The sequence below is a fragment of the Melozone crissalis genome, unplaced genomic scaffold, assembly GCF_028551555.1.
Source record: "Melozone crissalis strain CALT ecotype California unplaced genomic scaffold, PUWL_Pcris_2 ptg000045l_1, whole genome shotgun sequence".
NCBI classification, from domain to species: domain Eukaryota; kingdom Metazoa; phylum Chordata; class Aves; order Passeriformes; family Passerellidae; genus Melozone; species Melozone crissalis.
Genome location: NW_026535823.1, coordinates 22,168,220 through 22,185,275, shown reverse-complemented (window position 1 = coordinate 22,185,275; position 17,056 = coordinate 22,168,220). Strand labels below are relative to the sequence as shown.

At 53.9% G+C, this 17,056-nt stretch overlaps 1 protein-coding gene across 2 annotated transcripts; it reads left to right on the top strand.

Moving 5' to 3' along the window:
• The first annotated feature begins 199 nt into the window (after positions 1–199).
• Positions 200–14,128, top strand: ELOVL1 (ELOVL fatty acid elongase 1). 2 transcript variants are annotated; one of them, XM_054285809.1, is made up of 8 exons: positions 200–222; positions 10,399–10,460; positions 10,895–11,085; positions 11,247–11,327; positions 11,534–11,590; positions 11,918–12,023; positions 12,171–12,307; positions 12,701–14,128. In XM_054285809.1, the coding sequence occupies exons 2-8, from the start codon at positions 10,415–10,417 to the stop codon at positions 12,953–12,955; spliced, it is 873 nt and encodes a 290-aa protein (XP_054141784.1). In that variant the 5' UTR covers positions 200–222; positions 10,399–10,414; the 3' UTR covers positions 12,956–14,128. The 2 variants fall into 2 exon arrangements, with proteins under 2 accessions (XP_054141784.1, XP_054141783.1); XM_054285808.1 differs by lacking the exon at positions 200–222 and adding an exon at positions 8,433–8,557.
• The last annotated feature ends 2,928 nt before the right edge of the window (positions 14,129–17,056 follow it).

Below are 17,056 nucleotides of genomic sequence, written 5' to 3'. Positions count from 1 at the left end.
CACCGCTTGGCTCCACAGGCAGAGCCCGCCCGGACCCTCAAGCCCCACCACGGTGGGCGTGGCCACGGAACGGGCGGGACGCGATGGGCGCGCTGATTGGCCGCGACTCTCAAGGGGGTGGGACTCTGCACTTTCTGCCAATCGGCAGCGACGAAGGGGCGGGGCTTCCCGCTTTAATGGCGGGGGCGGCCGTGGCGGCGGCAGAACGGGGTGCGGCTGGCGGTGAGTGCGGCGGCCGTGGGGTGGAGGGTGTGGGGCTCGTTCTGGCCTCGTAGGGGCCCGGCTGGGAGGTGTCTGGTCTGTTCTAGCGGTTATTTGGCGTGTTTGCGAGGGGGAGTTTGGGTGGAGGTGTCCGAGGTTACCGGTGGGTCGAGGCTGGTCGTTGGGATGTGCTGAGGCGGCTTCGGAAGGTGGTTGCCGAGCCGGAGGATGCTGAGGAGGCCTTAGCAGGGTTTAGCTGCTTTGGGGAATTAAGCTTTGCTGCGGGGAATGGTGGGTCCTGCCCCGGGGATGCCATGTGCTGCTTGGCACCTGTTAACTCGTGTGCTGGAGGAGGCTCGTGTGCGTATATGTCCATTTTCCCCTCACCTGGGATGCTCACGGTCATGGGAGGAGGTGTGTGATGTCTCCTCAGCGCAAGGGTGGGGAGGCCGTGGCCTGATGGGTGGGATGGGTGTTGTGGTGCTGTGACGTGCCCATGGCGGGCGATCACGCTGGGTGCGGCTGTAGAGGCTGTCACCTCTCCGGAAAGGGGGGCACCCGCAGTACCGTGTGGTAAGTCCACCGGTGTGCAAACCTGCCCGTGTCAGACGGAGGGACGCAAGTGGAGTCCGAGTTGAGGTGTTGAAGTGGTTTTTGGGTTTGTGGTTTTTTCTCAAAAGCAACAGGGTCCTGTGAGGAGCTGTAGCGCTCCTTGGCTCACAGCCTGGTGCCGCTGTCTCAGCGCACCCAGGGTGCCAGGGAAGGGTGCCGTTCCCTGAGCAGTCGGCCGCTCTCCTTCGGGGCAGAGCCGGCCCCTCTATGCGAGGCTGGGATGCCTTCTCGGCCGGCCGGGGGCAAGGACTGTTCCTCCACGCTGTGTTCCGTGGCACAAACACCGGCCTCTGCCAGAGGCCGCGCTGGGTGCCGGCCGTGACGGGGCTGCCTCGCCGCTGCTGGCCGGTGGCCCGAGCCCGGGGTACGCCTGCTTCCCGGCTCAGGGACCGCCGGCTGCGCAGCCTCAGGAGCGAGATCGGCATCGCCCTGTTGGCGCTTTGGCGGGATCGTCCCAGCTCCACAGGCAGCGGAGTAGCCCCGCGGGCTCGCTGGAAGGTGGCTGAACCCGCGCGCATCGCGGCGGCGGCGCGGGGCCTCTGTGGGCCCGCTGCGGCCCTTCCAGCCGCGCAGGCCCCGCTTCCGGGCCCGTCGGCGCCACACCCGAGCCGGGCCGGGAACCGCCCGGGCGGGGGGACCCGGCGCTCCCTCCGGCGGCAGCGGGGCCGGGGCCTTTGCCAGAGGGACTGGCAGGGGTGGCAGCAAGGCTAAGCGGGGCTCTGCCCGGCTCCTGCCACGGACTCCGGGCTGAGCCGCGGGTACGCCGAGCAGCCGAGGGCTGTGGTCTCCTGGGGCTTCTCTGCAGCGGGGCGCGAGCAACCCCCGGCGGCCGGGCAGCTTTCTTTTCCCCAGCAGTCGGCATCAATGTAACCATTCAGATGGCTCTTCCCTCCTCCCCCGGGCAGGGTGGCAGTACCAGGCCTCCCCCGCTGCTGCGACACAATGTCAGCTTTGAGTGCCGGCTCGTGTAGGTGCTTGGCCTCCCGCTGGCCCTCGCTCTGGAACGTGGCTGCAGGAGGAGACGGTGACTGTCACCCCCCTGGTAGCAGCAGCAGCAGGAGGAGACGGTGACTGTCACCCCCCTGGTAGCAGAAGCAGGAGGAAGTCACTGTCACCCCCCTGGTAGCAGCAGTTGCCTGGCCTCGGGCTGACCTGGCACTGGTGTGGTCGTTCACAGCGGTCTGTGCTTCCTTGACCACTGCGGGCTCGATAAGCCCTGGCAGTTCAGGGCATGGTGTGTAGAACTCTTTACGTGGGCCAGTTCCTCTGTTGTAACGAAGGGAAAGCTGGGAAAGCTACTTATTTTTACGTTGTAACAGACTAAATGAGGCAGCATAAATAGGCATTGCAACAAGAGGCTAAGCTTTGGGGGTGGCAGTCTATGCCTCGGTGCCTGGGCTGCTGCCTGCAGAGGGGCTGTCAGGTGCTTTCCCTGTGACTGATCATGTCGGTTCTGAAGTCCTAAAGGCAGGGAGGGAGAAGTGGAGCGAATACTCCTTCCTATGCTCAGTGGGCAGCGTGGAATAACACTGGGTGTTTTACCTGTTAGTGCATTTCCTCAGAGCATCTCTTCCCCTCCTGGAGGCCAGGATTGCCTGTGCAGCAGTGCATCTGTCCTGCTGTGCTGTCCCAAACTGACCACCTTCTCTTCTACCAGAATGCAGCCAGGGCAGATTCCTAGCTGGATGGAGCTGACCTTCCCACCAGACCTGCTGGGCAGCTTCTTTAGGGTGGTTTAGAGTCCAACAGCTGGCTGAGTCCTTGGGGCTTGGCTGAGGCTGCTGTGCCTTATCTCTTTCCTAGGAAGCCCCTCTAGCTCATGGGTGTGAGCTGCTGCTAATAGCCTGTTCCTATGAGAAACAGCAAGATGCCAGTTGTTGCAGCATCTACTTGCTACATCTTGCTGTGGGGATTAAGCTGTGCCACCCACACAGCCTGGGCCTCTGTGGTCCTGCCTTATGTTGTATTCTTATTTTTGTTTCCTGAAAGCCACTTGGGAGGGGGGGGATAATGAGGTCCTTCAGGGAAGAAGTGTTAATATGAAAGTACTGTTAAAACTGACACTAAGGAGTAAAAGCTCACTCTGACCTAGAGGTGTCTCTTACCACATGTAAGGGAGCTTGTTGAAGTTGGATAGTGTCTCCTTTCTCTCCTGGTGGAGAAAAGCTTTGCATCCTGAGGAACTTTTGAAACTGGTCTCAGGGGCAGGTGCTTTACTGGGTGCTGTCCTTGAATGTTACAGGTGAATGCTTTCTTCTTTTCTGCTGGGGGTTACAGCACAGTGAACACTCAGCCTGAGATGCTTGTGAGGGATACTGGGAGTGGTGCCTGTGATGGCCCAAGAGATGCTCTGTGTTTCTGTGCTTTTGTGTTGGAGTTCTGGTAGCTGGGCCCTGCTGGCTGTCAGATGGTGGGAGTACTTGGGCTGGAAAGTCTGGTTCTTGCCAGTCAAACAGGTGAGGCAGCTTGGGCTCTTATAGGGAGGAGACGGTCCCCAGGAGCCAGGACTCTTCCCTGCAGGAGTTGTGGGGCTGCTGTTGCTCAGAGATGACAAGTTGCAGCTGCCACAGCCTATTCCCCACCATCAGGCTGTTGTCTGCATTCTGAGCCTTCAGTGGCTTGAGGGTGGTGGAGGTGGTAACTGGGTCTGATGTTTCTTGATGTCGTGTGTCATAGGGTTGATTCTTTGCTCTGGGATGGGTTGGGGTGGTGAGCTGTCACTGGCAGCAAGTTCTCCAGCTTTGTGGCTAGGAGCTCTCTTAGCCTGTGGATCAGACCAGCTAGCTTGATCTCATAGTTTAAAATTTGCTCTGTGCACATACATTCTAGAACTCATGCTGCTTCTATTTAACCCTAGAGGCTTTCCCTGTCGGTACAGCTGTAGAAGCAAGTGCACTGACTTTGAGCGGTCAATCTACACCTGTGGTGAGATAGCCAGGCTTCACACTTCACTTTCTTTGTGCTTGGAAGGCTGTGAACCTCCTCGAAGGTGGTAACCATTAAGCCTCAGGCATGTTGGGTTCTAGGTGCATGTACTGTGCTACTGGACTATGACATCTTCATTCTGTCAGAGAACGTCCTGCTCTCTTGTTAGAAGATTGTGTGACTGCACTGCCTTCTTGGTGTGGAGGGTGCAGGACCCAAAGCTGGTGCCATGGTAAGTTCCAGGCAGTGGCCCCTTGTCTTGTTGAGAAATGTCTCTGGGTTCATGCCTGGTCTTCTTGAATAGTCAAAGCTGTTGGAGGGAGTTTGTGAGTCTTTCCTTTCTGCATCTTGCCTTGTAGATTTTGATGTCCATCTTGTCTTGCTGTACCTGTCTAATTAATGCACAGGCCTGAGTGGGGCAGAGCACACTAATCATTACTGTGTCATGATTACAGCCAGGGCTGTGAGAAGAGAGGTGAAGCCTTGTATTGAGGCATTTGCATAGTGATTAAAACCAGAGATGAGTGCTGTGGTACAGCCTGTCCCACCTCCAGATAGAGGTACTCTGTTTCTTTGCTAGGTGGCTTTAGAAGGCTGACCTGATTTTGGATGCAGGTGTTAGGAGTTGGCCTAGCTCTGTCCTTCCTGAGCGTGCTCTGTGCACTCTGGGGAGCTGCTGGGTGCTTTCACTTCAGAGAGGGAGCTCAGCCATCTCTACCTTCCCCTGGTGCTGTATGAGGGAGTGACACAGATCAATATGGTTATTCAGAAAGGAAATGCCTTTTTTTCCTACTTCTGTTGGTATCTCATACTGTTTCTTTTTTCCTTCACTTCTTTACTCCCTTGTTCTTTGCTATGTCAGATTTTCTTTCTAATGTTGCCTTTTCTGTTTTTTTTTTCTCCTGTCATCTGCTGTCATCTCTACTGATACCAGTTCTCTGAAATGCAGCCACCAGCTTTGAATGTGATAAGGAGTAAACCTACTCTTCACAGCTTGAGGAGGTGCTGCCTCTGCAAAAAGTGTGCTGTGCATATTAAACCTCTTACTGCTCTTGGTGTGCTCACGTGGGACCTTGAATTCTGGTTATCTGCCTTGATTTTTGTACAAGGTTACCAAACCCTATTGCAATGGATGTCCCCTTTCCCTGAAAGCTTGTGAGGTGCCACACTGACTGTCAGTCAGAGCTCTCCTGCTAATCTGGGAGTCTCCTCTTGCTTTCCCTGCTTCCAGTGAGTATGGGAAGGGGAGAGCTTAACCTGTTTGTAGGATGCTGTCCAAAGGCCTCAGGGTTTTACAGGCACTGCGTGAGAGAGCGATAGGGTATTAACACACACTTGGTGAGGATGAGGAAACTGCCCAGCTTCAGGCAGGGCACTTCCTGCCACTTGGGTCCAATGTGCCAGGAGCAGCACCCAGCCAGTGTGATTCCCTCACTGGTTGCAATGGCAGCTCTTGCAAGAGCTGTTACATATCACAGCTTTGAGAGTTGGCATCCCTTATGTCTCACAGTGCCTCCTGTACTGACTTCACAATGTGCTGGTGTAGAGCACAGGGTACCAGGTTGTCAGCCATGTCCTTTGCACTCAGCATGAAGCATGCAAGCCAGAGGAAGTGACTAATGGATAGGGTTCAAATAGGAAAACTTATCTGGTGCTGCTAGCATAAAATTTCCTTGCAGTCTTTGTAGTTAAGTTGTGACTGGAGTGCTGGGAATGGTTGTTCTCAAATTCCAATCAGAGTTTGCCCCAAGTCCTCAGAGCTGAGGTGCCAGGCTAGCAGAGTGGCTCTACTGCCCATATCTGTTGGTGTGACTTTCCACATTTAACATAGAAGCTCTGGTTGTCCTGCCAGACTTGTCTTCTGTGGCTGATGAGCTGGTGACACGCATGTCTTTATACTGATTTCTTTTGAGAAAAAAACATTACTTTGGAAGCATGTGGACAATGCTATCTTAACTTGAGTCTTCAGTGAATGGCTGAAATTATTAACAGGAATGCAAGTGTACTTGAATACAGTTCTCTTGTTGAGTGGCCTGTGCTGCATGTGTTTGAGCAGGTGTTAGGAGATGCTGTGTGTGAAATAAGTGTGTACTGCCGGGTTACAGGCCCTTCTCCCTTTCACTGAGCACAGAGCAGCAGGCAGTGGGGATCCAAATTCAGTTTTCTGTGCCTCACTGTACACTTGAGTCTTAGAGTGATCCCACTGCAGAGTTGATAGAAAACAGGAGTTTGCAGCTTATTGCTGGCTGGGCTCCTTCTCTCTCTTGTCTTGCTCTGACTGCCTTGCTGCCTGTGTGTTGTTTGGGGCAGATAAATGTGCATGAGCTCAGGAAAGCTGCTGGAGCTGTGGCTGTCAGCTCTTGGTGGTGATGTTTAGTGGTGCCAGCCTTGTGTGTGCAGCCACACCCCTGTCCGTGGCTGGCTTCATCAGTTCCACTCTTCTGCAGGGGAATATAGCCCATGAGCACATGGGGCTGTGTGCAGCCTTTGCTGGACCCCATGGTGACTTTCTGGAATGCCAGGCACTTGGGTAGGTGCTGTGGTGAGGAGCTGGGGGAGGAAGATACCTCTTCCTGAGAGGTGGTGGAGCTCAAAGCTGCATCAGGCAGCAAGCCTTGTTGCCAGCCTGTAGGTCAGAATGTGAGTTAGTTTCACATCTGGCCAACTGATTATCTCCTGACCTTTGAGGGCTGCTACTCCCTGGGGAGCCCTACAGGGCCAGGCCTGCTTCAGCCAGTTCAGCAAGGGCCCTTTGCCAGCTCTCCCTGGGGTGGCAGCTCTGTGGCCACCTACCAGATGGTTTTGGTGCTGCCTTTAATTAAACTAGTGGGGAGATGGGGGTGTTTGCTTTTGCACTTATTACAGGACTGATTTCTGACCTGAATGCTGAGGAGTAGGAGTGTTCCATGTCTGGGGCAGAGTCTGTGCTTGCAGATAGTTGTGTGGGGAGATGTGTGCCCTGCAAGGCTGGTAACAAAACTAACTCTGGTCTCTGTCAGTGTCGTGGTTCTGACAGTGCTGTGGCCTCACTGGGGCTGCTCATAAAAGGCCTTGCTATTGCTGCTGAAGTTGCACTAATTAGCTGTATAGCTTGCTGGAAATATGCAGTCTACACATTGCTTGGTGTAAGCAAGTATTTAATCCTTGGTGTTGGTTACTGGAGCAGATTGTGGCCTGATACCCTAGTTTGCAAATAGTGGGAACTTTTTGTGTGACGTGGGGAAGCGACTCCCTGTTGCTGAGAGATAGGAGATGTGTTGCAAGGTTTCTCTCTATCATCTAGGGTGTGTTTGGGCCCCTAGGGCTCCCGCTCATTTGGGATGCTTGGACCTATTTGCTTGATTTCTCTTCAGATGTTCAAGGCTCGGTTTTGGGTTCTGCATCTCTTCCCAACTCCTTGCTTAAGAAGGTCAGGATTTAGGGGGAGTTAAAGTGTCCCCCATGTGCAGAGAGGACAGATCCAACCACTGAGCTGTGGACACCTGCAGTGTGTGATGTGGAGTGCAGCAAGAGCTGATGCCTGTCTGGATGATGAACCCCTCTCAAAGTGTCAAAGAGCTCAGGTTCCTGGAGAGTTGGTGCTCTGTGCTGGAAAACCCCTGCCTGCAGCAGGAAGGCTGGCATGGAGCAGGCATGGTTTAGGCAGGCAGTGCACCTCACACCCCCCTGCCTAGTGCAGGTAACTCTTGGGTGTGCCCTGCAACTCCCACTTTGCTGCTCAGCTGTCAACTCCTCAAGGTCAGTGGCTGCCCCTTGAGGGACAGAGGAGGGCCAGACATAGCTGCATCCGCTCACTGAGCAAGGCATACTTTGGCCACTTTGATGTAGGATGATGTAGCATGCCAGTGGGGACAGATGCCAGGTCTCCCAAAGACCTGAAGACCTCAGGGGTTTCTCTGGAGATGTGGTTGCTTGTTAGCTTAATTTAGCAGGATGTTGTTCTGCCTAGAGAAACCAAGGAAAACTTATAGGTCCTTTCCATAAGGGCCTATAATTGTACTAGTAGCATAATTCTACTATTTCTGTCTTGTAGAAATCCTGGTGCTTGCCCAGAGCCTGTGTTCAGGACAAGTCCAATGCCTCCCAACTTCTGTGGCATGTGTGGCTGTAGGAGTGTAGAGGTGCTTCACAAAACAGCAATAAGGCAGACTTGTTACTGTTCATGTTGGTGGGCACCTCTGTGCCAGTCCTGGTTTGAAATGGGCATCTCCCCCTGCTGGGGGGCATAGCTGTCATGGCCCCTGCATTGTTTTGAGCTGGGTCCTAGTTGGCCAGTGGTACTGGAGACTTTGGCCTGGGGTCAGGGAAGTGATCCATAGTGTCTGAGCTGAAGTGTGTTCCTGCAGTGTGAGATGCAGCTCTGAGCTCAAAGACAGCTGGCACTCTCTTCTCATCCTGGCCTGCTCAAAATAGGCAAGAACTCAGCAGGATTTTTGTCTCTGCCCTGGACCTGTAGTAAGGCTGACTCATTCACCTTGATAAGATAAACACAGACCTTGAATAGTCAGGTGCCTCTGCTGGGAACTGACTCTTGAGGGCTCCTCAATCTAGCAAATAAAGGTGTAGCTGGATGTAGTGGTTGAAAGCTGAAACTAGACAGACAAGTTTGGAGCTTGCTCTTAGCCATTAGAGCAACATAAAGCTCAGCAGCTTTCCAGACTTGTGCTTACTGTGTTTCCCACAGCTGAGCCTTGAGTGTCTCTTAAGGATGCAATAGTTCCTGCTACACTTCCAGCTGGCCTTTGCTGCACATGGTGAGTGGATTATCTTGGCAGCACCCAGAACTTTAAATATTACTTGCATCACAGTGATACTACAAGTGAGTATTACTTGCTATAAAGCCCTTTGAAACCTTGCTTGGGAGGGTGAACAGGTATTGTGCTGCTGAGGTGCCCCTGATATGTGGGGGGATCAGTCTAAATGGGCTTTGCCCTGTTGCTCTATCTGCCTCCAAGATGGCACAAGGAGCCACCTTCTGTGCTTTCTGAAACACAGCAAAACTTCTTGGGCTCTGTGCTTGGGCTGCATGGCTGTGCAGGCTGCTCTGGAGCCTTGCTTGGGGGAATGGGTGTTTTGGAGGATGGAGGTGAAGGAGGAGACCTCTTCCTGCCTGCTGCCCTTGCAAAGAGGTTAGGTGGCACTCCCCAGTCTGGAGGAATGCAGAGGGGATGACTGGGCAGGCACACAGCCAGCACCACTGCTGCACCAAACTGATTTGCAGGGAATGGTGAGCCAGAATGGTGTGTGCCAGGCCTCCCTGAATATTACTGCTGGTAAAGCCTGCCATGGAGGTGCCTGGTAGCTCTGCACAGGAAGTGTCTGCTGCCACCCTGCCTGCAGCAAAGATGGCAGTGAGTTCTTCCTCTTGCTGTGAAGCTGAAGGAGCAGTGCTGGTGTTGGCTGGTGAGGGCTTGAGGTGGCAGTGGCTGCTGAGTACTCAGGGACCTTTCTGGGAAGAGGGGTACTCTGGCTTCAGCTTGCTGGCTGCTGGTCTGGAAGAGGCCATGTGCTTCCTGGTGGTGGCAGCAATATACCTCCTGGGAAGACTGGGCTGGGGACCCATTTTCCCAGGCCATGTGTGGGCTGTGACTCCAGTGCACCTTCTTGGAGGGAAGGGGTAGGTGGAGTGTCTGGTAGCAGCTGTGGGGAATGCCTCCCTTGCAGATGGATGAGTCAGGTGAGGCTGGGCCTATGCTCTGCCTCCCTTCCTGCTGCTCTGGTGTCCTGTGGGCTGGGGAGAGGTTGGAGAGCACAGGGAAGGGGTGAGGGTGTTTAAAACTTGCCTGCAACAGTGAGAGCCCTTCCTGCTTTTCTGGACAGCATCTGCCCAGATCACTTTCTGGTGTGTGTTCATACTGAGGATGAGCAAGTGTGGGGAGTGCCAGTCCTTCTCCCTGCAGCCTTCCATCACATGGCTTTCTCTTGTCTGGAGGGGAGTGGAAATGCCATTGCCAAGCAGGATGCACCTGGCCCCTGAGGTACTAGGTTACGTGGTAGTAGTTTCTTGTCCAGAGGGTTTTGTGCAAGGATGTGAAACCAGGAACTTAGACTTCAGAAACTGATGTTTGTTTCTGAACCTATGGATTTCCTTCCTCATGTAATGGGACTGCCAGTGATGATGTGCTGCTTCTGTGGTGGCAATCAGTTGGCAGGAGCCCAAAGCTGACCATAAAGGCACTGTGCTGTGGAGAGTGTGGGCCAGCCCTGCATCTCTGCTCCAGGGTCAGACAGACAAGTGCTGAGTGATATGGCTGCCAATGCTGCTGGCAGTGTCGTGATGCTTGTGGGTGATAACGCTTGAGCTTGTACAGCAGGAGCAAGATTAAGGGGCTGGAGATACAGTGCTGAGGTTGGAAGCTTTCCTAGCTGGCTTGAAATGTTGGGCTCTTGCCTTGAGTGAGGGGAAGGACTGCTGGCATTTGATGATGGGGTTCCCAGCAGAGCTGGAGAGAAACAGAGCCAGGCTCTGTGAGAAGTGGGGTGGCCTGTAGCTCAGCTGGAAAGTGGATTCTGGTGTGTGATCAGCTGAAAGCAACACTGGGCAGATGCATGACTGTTTCTCTGAAATTGGGCTTGGGGTTTACTGATCTGCAGGGCTGTGCTCTGTAGGCTGCTGTCCTGGGAAAACAGCTTCTTGATCTTCCCTGCCTCTTTCCACAGAGACACTGCCACCACCATGGAGGGGATTGTGACTATGTACCAGGACTTCATGAAGAAAGCAGGTCAGTGTTTGGCTCTGCCCAGCTATCAGACAGGTAGCACTACATGCTTTAGTGCCAGAGGCACTGGGGGGTGGTCTGTCATCCCTGAGGCATTCCTTGGTGTAACTGCATCCTGCCTTTGCCCTTACACAGATGCAACTCTGGGGGTTTTGTACTGTCTGTTATGAGGCTGTCTTGCATCAGTGCCTGGGTAAATTGTTTTGGGGCACTTGTGTTCTCCTGGGCAGATGATCTCCAGGCTGCCCTGCAGCATGGTTTCAGGCTATACTGTGCTGAGTCTGGCTTCACCAGCCTCTGCTCCCAGACTGCTTCCCTACTTGCACTCGTGTCCTGGAGCAGGATTGCCGTGCCCTTGCCTCCCCTGTGGAGTAGCAGTGCTGGCAGCAGGCTGGGCTGAGGATGCTGACTGCTGTGCACTGTGGCTCTCTCTGCAGACCCCCGCATCGCTGACTACCCGCTGATGCAGTCCCCGTTCCTCGTGATGGGCATCCTCCTGGGATATGTCTACTTTGTCCTATCCCTGGGTCCCCGGCTAATGGCCAACAGGAAGCCTCTAAACCTGAAGAAGTTCATGGTGCTATACAACTTCTTTCTGGTGGGACTCTCCCTTTACATAGTCTATGAGGTGAGTTATTGGTAGCTTGGTCGGGCATGTGTAAAGCAGTGTGTGCAGGCTGTGTGGGTGATGGGGAGCCCTTTTCCTGGCTGTTCCCTGTCCTTCTGTGCAGAACTTGATGTGCAGTGGGTGATGTGTTAGGCCTCACCCTGATGACGCTCTTGTTGCAGTTCCTGATGGCAGGGTGGCTCACTGGGTACACCTGGCGATGTGACCCTGTGGACTTCTCACAGGACCCCAAGGCCCTCAGGGTGAGTCCCCATCCCTCTCCTGATAAGTGGGGGGGCTTTTAGTGCTTCTGTTTGGATGGCAGGGTCACAGCTCCTGCCTTTCCTGAGGCAGAGGATGTGTAGTCTCTGGGCCTTGGTTTCATGCCAGGATAACTGTATGAAGCCCTTCACTCTCTGGGCTTGTTCAGGCTGGGGCAGGTCTCTGATGTTAACTTGTTCTGTTACAGATGGTCAGTGTTGCTTGGCTCTTTGTTTTCTCCAAGTTCATCGAACTGACAGACACGGTGAGTTACTGAGAAGGCCTTTTCACCACTTGCTGGGCAGGGAGCTGAGCCCAGTGTATTTGGGGTAGGTGCTTTTGCAGCCCTTCCAGTCTGACCTGGTAGTGCTTCTGTCTGGCATCACTGCCAAGGAGGCCACCCTGGAATGTTGGTGCTGAGGCCACTCTTTACATGCTTCAGCTCTGGAAGCTGTGGGGTGACCTAATGGGTGATAACAATGAGTGGGGGGGGAGGGAAGCATCATTGAGAGCACACACTGGATTAGTGGCCCAGCCTGCTCTAGCTGCTCCCAGGCTGCAGGTTCTTAATGCTGTTGGGCTTTCATTGCAGGTCATCTTTGTCCTGCGGAAGAAGAATGAGCAGGTCACATTCCTGCACCTTTTCCACCACTCTGTTCTGCCATGGAGCTGGTGGTGGGGAGCCAAGTTTGGTCCAGGTAAGATGGCAACTGTCTGGGTGCAAGGATTGGGTAGGGTTACCCCAGCATGCTGAGAAGGGGTTTTGGCCCTGTTGGGCTTTAGCAGCTCTGCGTAGCTGATTGCTGTTGAGTATTGACTTACACTAAGAAAATCTATCTTAACAGGAGGAATGGGCTCATTCCATGCCATGATCAATTCCATGGTGCATGTTGTCATGTATTTCTACTATGGGCTCTCAGCAGCAGGACCTGCCTTTCAGAAGTACCTGTGGTGGAAGAAGCACATCACAGCCATCCAGCTGGTGAGTCTGTGGGTTAGAGCAGAACATGTGCCTGATGTGAAGGGCAGGCCAGCCCTTGTACCTTTGAAAGGTGCAGCCCCAGCAGCAGTAGTCTCCTCTGTAGCATATTGCTCTGAGTTTTTAGCAGCTCTGCCCTCTGATAGCCCTACCAGCCTGGCTGGGGTGTGGGTGCTGTTCAGCTCCTGGGCTGTAGCTGTGCTGGGAGGGTGAGAGGCACATGCTGCTCTGAGACTTGTGCCTGCCTCTTCCAGCTGCTGCTGAATGCCTCACCATAAGGAGCTCTACTTTAGACTGGGAAAGGAGTCTAGGTGCTGCCTTTAAAAATAAGGTCTCTAGTGGGTTCCCTGACCCTGCTCCCATTAATAACTTGTTCTTACTCTGCCTTGCTCCCAGGCACAGTTTGTGATTGTCTCCGTCCACATCTCCCAGTATTACTTCATGCCCAACTGCCAATACCAGTTCCCCATCTTCATTCACCTTATCTGGATTTATGGGACCATCTTCTTCATCCTCTTCTCCAACTTTTGGTACCAGTCCTACACCAAGGGCAAGCGGTTGCCCAGGGTGGCTCAACAAGCAGCCCAGCACAACGGTAGCAGCATCCATGAAAATGGCACTGTCACCAATGGCAAGGTCAAAGCCAACTAGAGGGTAAAGTGCTCCCAGAGCCAATGAGAGCCCCGGGGCAGAGGCAGCTGGGACCTGTCCCTCTGCTCCTGGGTGCCACTAGCCAAGTCAAGTGCCTACAGACTGTTGTACCCCTGTGCCCAGTCCTGCTGCCCCCTGTCTGCACGCTCAGCCCCTCTGCTCTGAGCAGCTATGGGCCACTTCTGCTCCTGGGAGGGCTTGTGCTGTTTCTCAGTGTTGCTGAGCAGAGAGGCAGCTGCCTGCATCACAGCTGTGGGGCTGCAGTCCCATTCCAGTGTTTCCAAAGGAACTTTCCCCAAGTGCCTACATCTGGCTCTTCTGCCTAGGGGCCATTTCCTTCTGAGTAGGACCAAAAGAAGAGACCGCTTCCTGTCCTGGTGCCCTCTCCTCTTCCCTGTCTCACAAGAGCTTGTATGGATGAGCAGATTCATCCCTGGCTGCTCGTTACTGCCAGCTCATGTGAGTGCTCCTGCTCTATGATGCCTTGTGCCACTTTGCTCCATGCCACAGTGCTGCATGTCCCTTCTGGTCCCTGTGTGCCCAGCTTGGGAGCCCTGCCCTGGCATATCTGTGCCCAGGTGTCAGTGGAGAACGTAGGGGCAGTACTTGTGGGACTTAAGGGCCCAGACCTGCCCAGTACGGTACCCATGCCCTGTGCCTAGTACATAGCAGGGGCTGTGACAGCCTGAAAGGCTTCCCCCTTGTGATAAGCCCAGGTTGCCTTGCTGTCCTTGTGCCTGGGCTGGGTGCTCAGTGTGGGCTTAAGCCACACTTACCTGATCCTCTAAGGCAGCTGGTGGCTTGCTCCATAGTGGGGGAGACCAAGCTCAGCCAAGTCTTGGACCACTTCCACTCCTGTTCATTCAAGACTTGAGCAATAAGTGCCCCTAAAATCAGCTCCTGGGCTCTCCTGCTCAGATCCAGCCCTGCTCTGGCCTTGCCTGAGCACAGTTGAGGGCAGTTTTAAGTGAGCACGTCTTGCCTTTGTGGATCTGACTGGGCCTGTGTGAAGATGTGCTCTGTCCTTCAGCAAGGCAGTGCAGCAGCTCTCCTGGCCTGGTGCCCAACACCTGCTCTGATTGTAACCAAAACATGCTGATGGCCTCGAGGACGAGGTGAAGGAGCCAGGCCCTGTCAGATTGGGCTGCTCTTCTATCACAAATAAACAAACAGAAGGAGAAATGGCTCTGTTCTCTTGTTTTCTTGACTCAATATAAGCAAAAGCTCTTCCAGGTGCTTGGTCCTGCCCAGGGTGGTTGAAGGCAGGGCTGGGAGAAGCAGCTGGTGTAGCAGGTTTGTGCTGGGGGAAGAGGGTGATGGTTGTGTGCTGATGAAGCAGATGGCAGATTGTTTCCAACTGTTTTGGTAGAGCAGTGCTCAGGGCTGGATGTGTGTCAAGGCTTCTGTTGTGAAAGTGACTCCACCCTGTCAAAAAATGGCTGGGGTGGAGTGTGGGTGTGGGCTGGGTCCTGGGCCACCTGCCCAGGAGGAACTGCTGCTTTTCAGAAATTATGGGGATTTGAGGTATGGCAGAGCAGGGAATAGAGACTCAGGAAACTTGAGTGCTTGAGAAACAGCAGTTTGCTGCTTTCTGAATCTGCCAAAGCAAAAACTGCTGCTATCTGTGAATGCCCCTGCAGCATGGATCTGTGCACAATGTAGCTCAGGCTGGTCAGAGGAAGGTTAATGTTGCTGTCTTGTTTTTGCTGCAGAAGTATGTCTTTGCCTGGCTGGGCTTTGTTATTTTTCCAACTGTCTCATTCTGGGGTTCCTTCGGTGCTGTTGGGGTGTAGGGCTGCCTTCCCATCCCCCCATGACTGGGGCCCTCTTGACCAGAAGGCAGCCTGGGTGCTGACTCAAGCCTGGGAAGAAGAGTGGGGAGCCAGCTGGGCAGCATGTGGCTGGGAGGAATGTGTTAGATCAGCAGCCTCCAGATGCTGAGTTTCACTGTAGGGTTGGGTTGTGGGGTGGGAGGGCTTTGGTGGATGTCCAGCTAAAGCCCTGGAGCAGAGCCTGGTGTGAGAGAGCTCTGCTGCTCTGACCTGGGCTGCTGTACACCTCAAGGCCATGCTCTGAAATGTAGGAAAACATCTTCAAGTGCCCTGAACTGGTGTGACTAATATGGCTAAGCTGCACACAGCCATCACCCTCTTCTACAGCACTCAATGTGCTTGTCTGTAAGAAGTCATGCAGTGTTTTCCCAGTTGTTGATGCTTCTCTGGAAGTAAAGACTTGGATGAGAATTTGTTCTTGTCCATGCTGAAGTGGTGTGTAATGTTAGGTCAGTGTTCAGAAGTCACCACTTCAGGAGCTGTAGGTGATGGTCCAGCTGACATTGACCTTTTCCTGTCAAGCCTCCTTCTCCCCTCCCGCTGGCTCTTGCTAAAGATGGGATTGTCTTTGCTTTTGCCCAAAATAGTAACAATGCTTTAAACTACTTATGCTTGGTATTTTAGAATGGGCTGTTCCCTGCATGTGCTCTGCTCTCCCTTCCTCCAATTGTTCCTGTTAGCTGTGCTCTTCTATGGGCTGGCCATGGCACTTGGTAATTAATATGCTGTCATGCTGTGAACTGAATTCACACCTTATAGGGCTGTGTTTACTGGGCCTGCTGGATCAGTGCCCACTTCCTTCCTCAGCTCCTCCTCACTCCAGGACTGTAAGAGACCAGCATGGGGTCAAAGACCCTGCAGTATCATTACCCTCTAGTAATGCTCAGATGTCCTCTAAGGGCTGTGTAATGCACAGCATCTGGGTGTGGGGCATGTGCTAAGGAGAAAGAAAGAGTCTGTGAGAAAGCTGAGCTGCTTTTACATGGGACTGAAAAAATGACAGCAACTTTTTGGCATATAAAGCTTTCCTTCCAGGTCAGGGACCAGGGAAGGCCTAATCAGCTGTGGCCCTACAGGGCAAGTCTGTGCTAACTCCCAGCACCAAGTGCAGGGGTGTGGGGCAGGGCTCCTACAGCAGCAGCACAGCTCTGTGGAAGAGCCCAGCCTTGCATCTGGGTTCCTGCCTGCTTCCCCTTTAGAGACAGCTGTGGCCCGAGGATTTGTGTCCCCAAGTAGCCTGATGGGGATGCACCAGCAGCACTGCTGGGAAGGTGCTGGCTCAGTTGTTTTTTGAGACTGTGTCCCCCATATCAGCTTTGGCGGGGGGGGGGGGGGATGTGCTCTGGTGGGTGTGGTTACACACTCGCTGGCCTTGGCAGATCACAAGTTGGAACCTTTGAAGGTTCCTGCTGCTGCAAGACTCAGGAGGCAGAGCTGGTGCTAGGCACAGTGTGGTACTGTGCTGAGGGAAAGGTGAAAACAGTTAATAATCCACCCTCAGTTAATCACTGAGGGCTGATGGGAGGCACAGGCTTGGTGGAGCTGCTTTGTACAGGCCAAGGTGCTTATCAGCTGTGCAGTGTCCCCAGCAGCCCCTGGCAATGCTGGTGCAGCTGAAGGACAGGCATGATGGGTCTGGTGCAGCCCCACAACCTCAGACACTGTGGCTCCACCGTGCAAAGCAGCATGGCTGAGCTGGTTGTTGGTCAGGTAAGGGCTCAAATATGATTCCTGCAACTTGCTCCAGCACAGTTCAGCCTGGAAAAAAGGCATTTTTCCAAGTGTAGGGGAGTCAAGCTCCAATAAATGTGAGCTGAGCCCTGGTGCCTGCTCCCCTGCATGAAGCCTCAGTGAGGCACCAGGGCTTCCTGTCAGCAGGAGGGGAAGGGAGATCAGAGTTGTTGGAAGAATACGTGACTGAAGGCTGAGCACAGGGTTGGTGGTGCTTTGCGTGGCTCTTGCATGACATCCAGGCTGGCTGGGGCAGTGTCAGTTACCTTTTGTTTTGCATCAGGCTTTATGCCAGTGCCAGCCCCTTTCCAGCCTTTGGGGTGATTACAGCTGTTGCTCTATGTTTCCCCCCCTCCTTTTTTTTCCAAAAGCTATTCTACTCCAGCACCATAAGCAGGCAGTGATGGCTGCCTGTAGCTAACAAGACAAACTGAGATGTGCCTGCAGAGCCACAGTAAGGTCCCTGTGGTGGTGAGACAGGCCAGGACAACACTAACTGAGGCCACAGCCATGCTGTGCTTTCAGCTGAGCCCGTGGT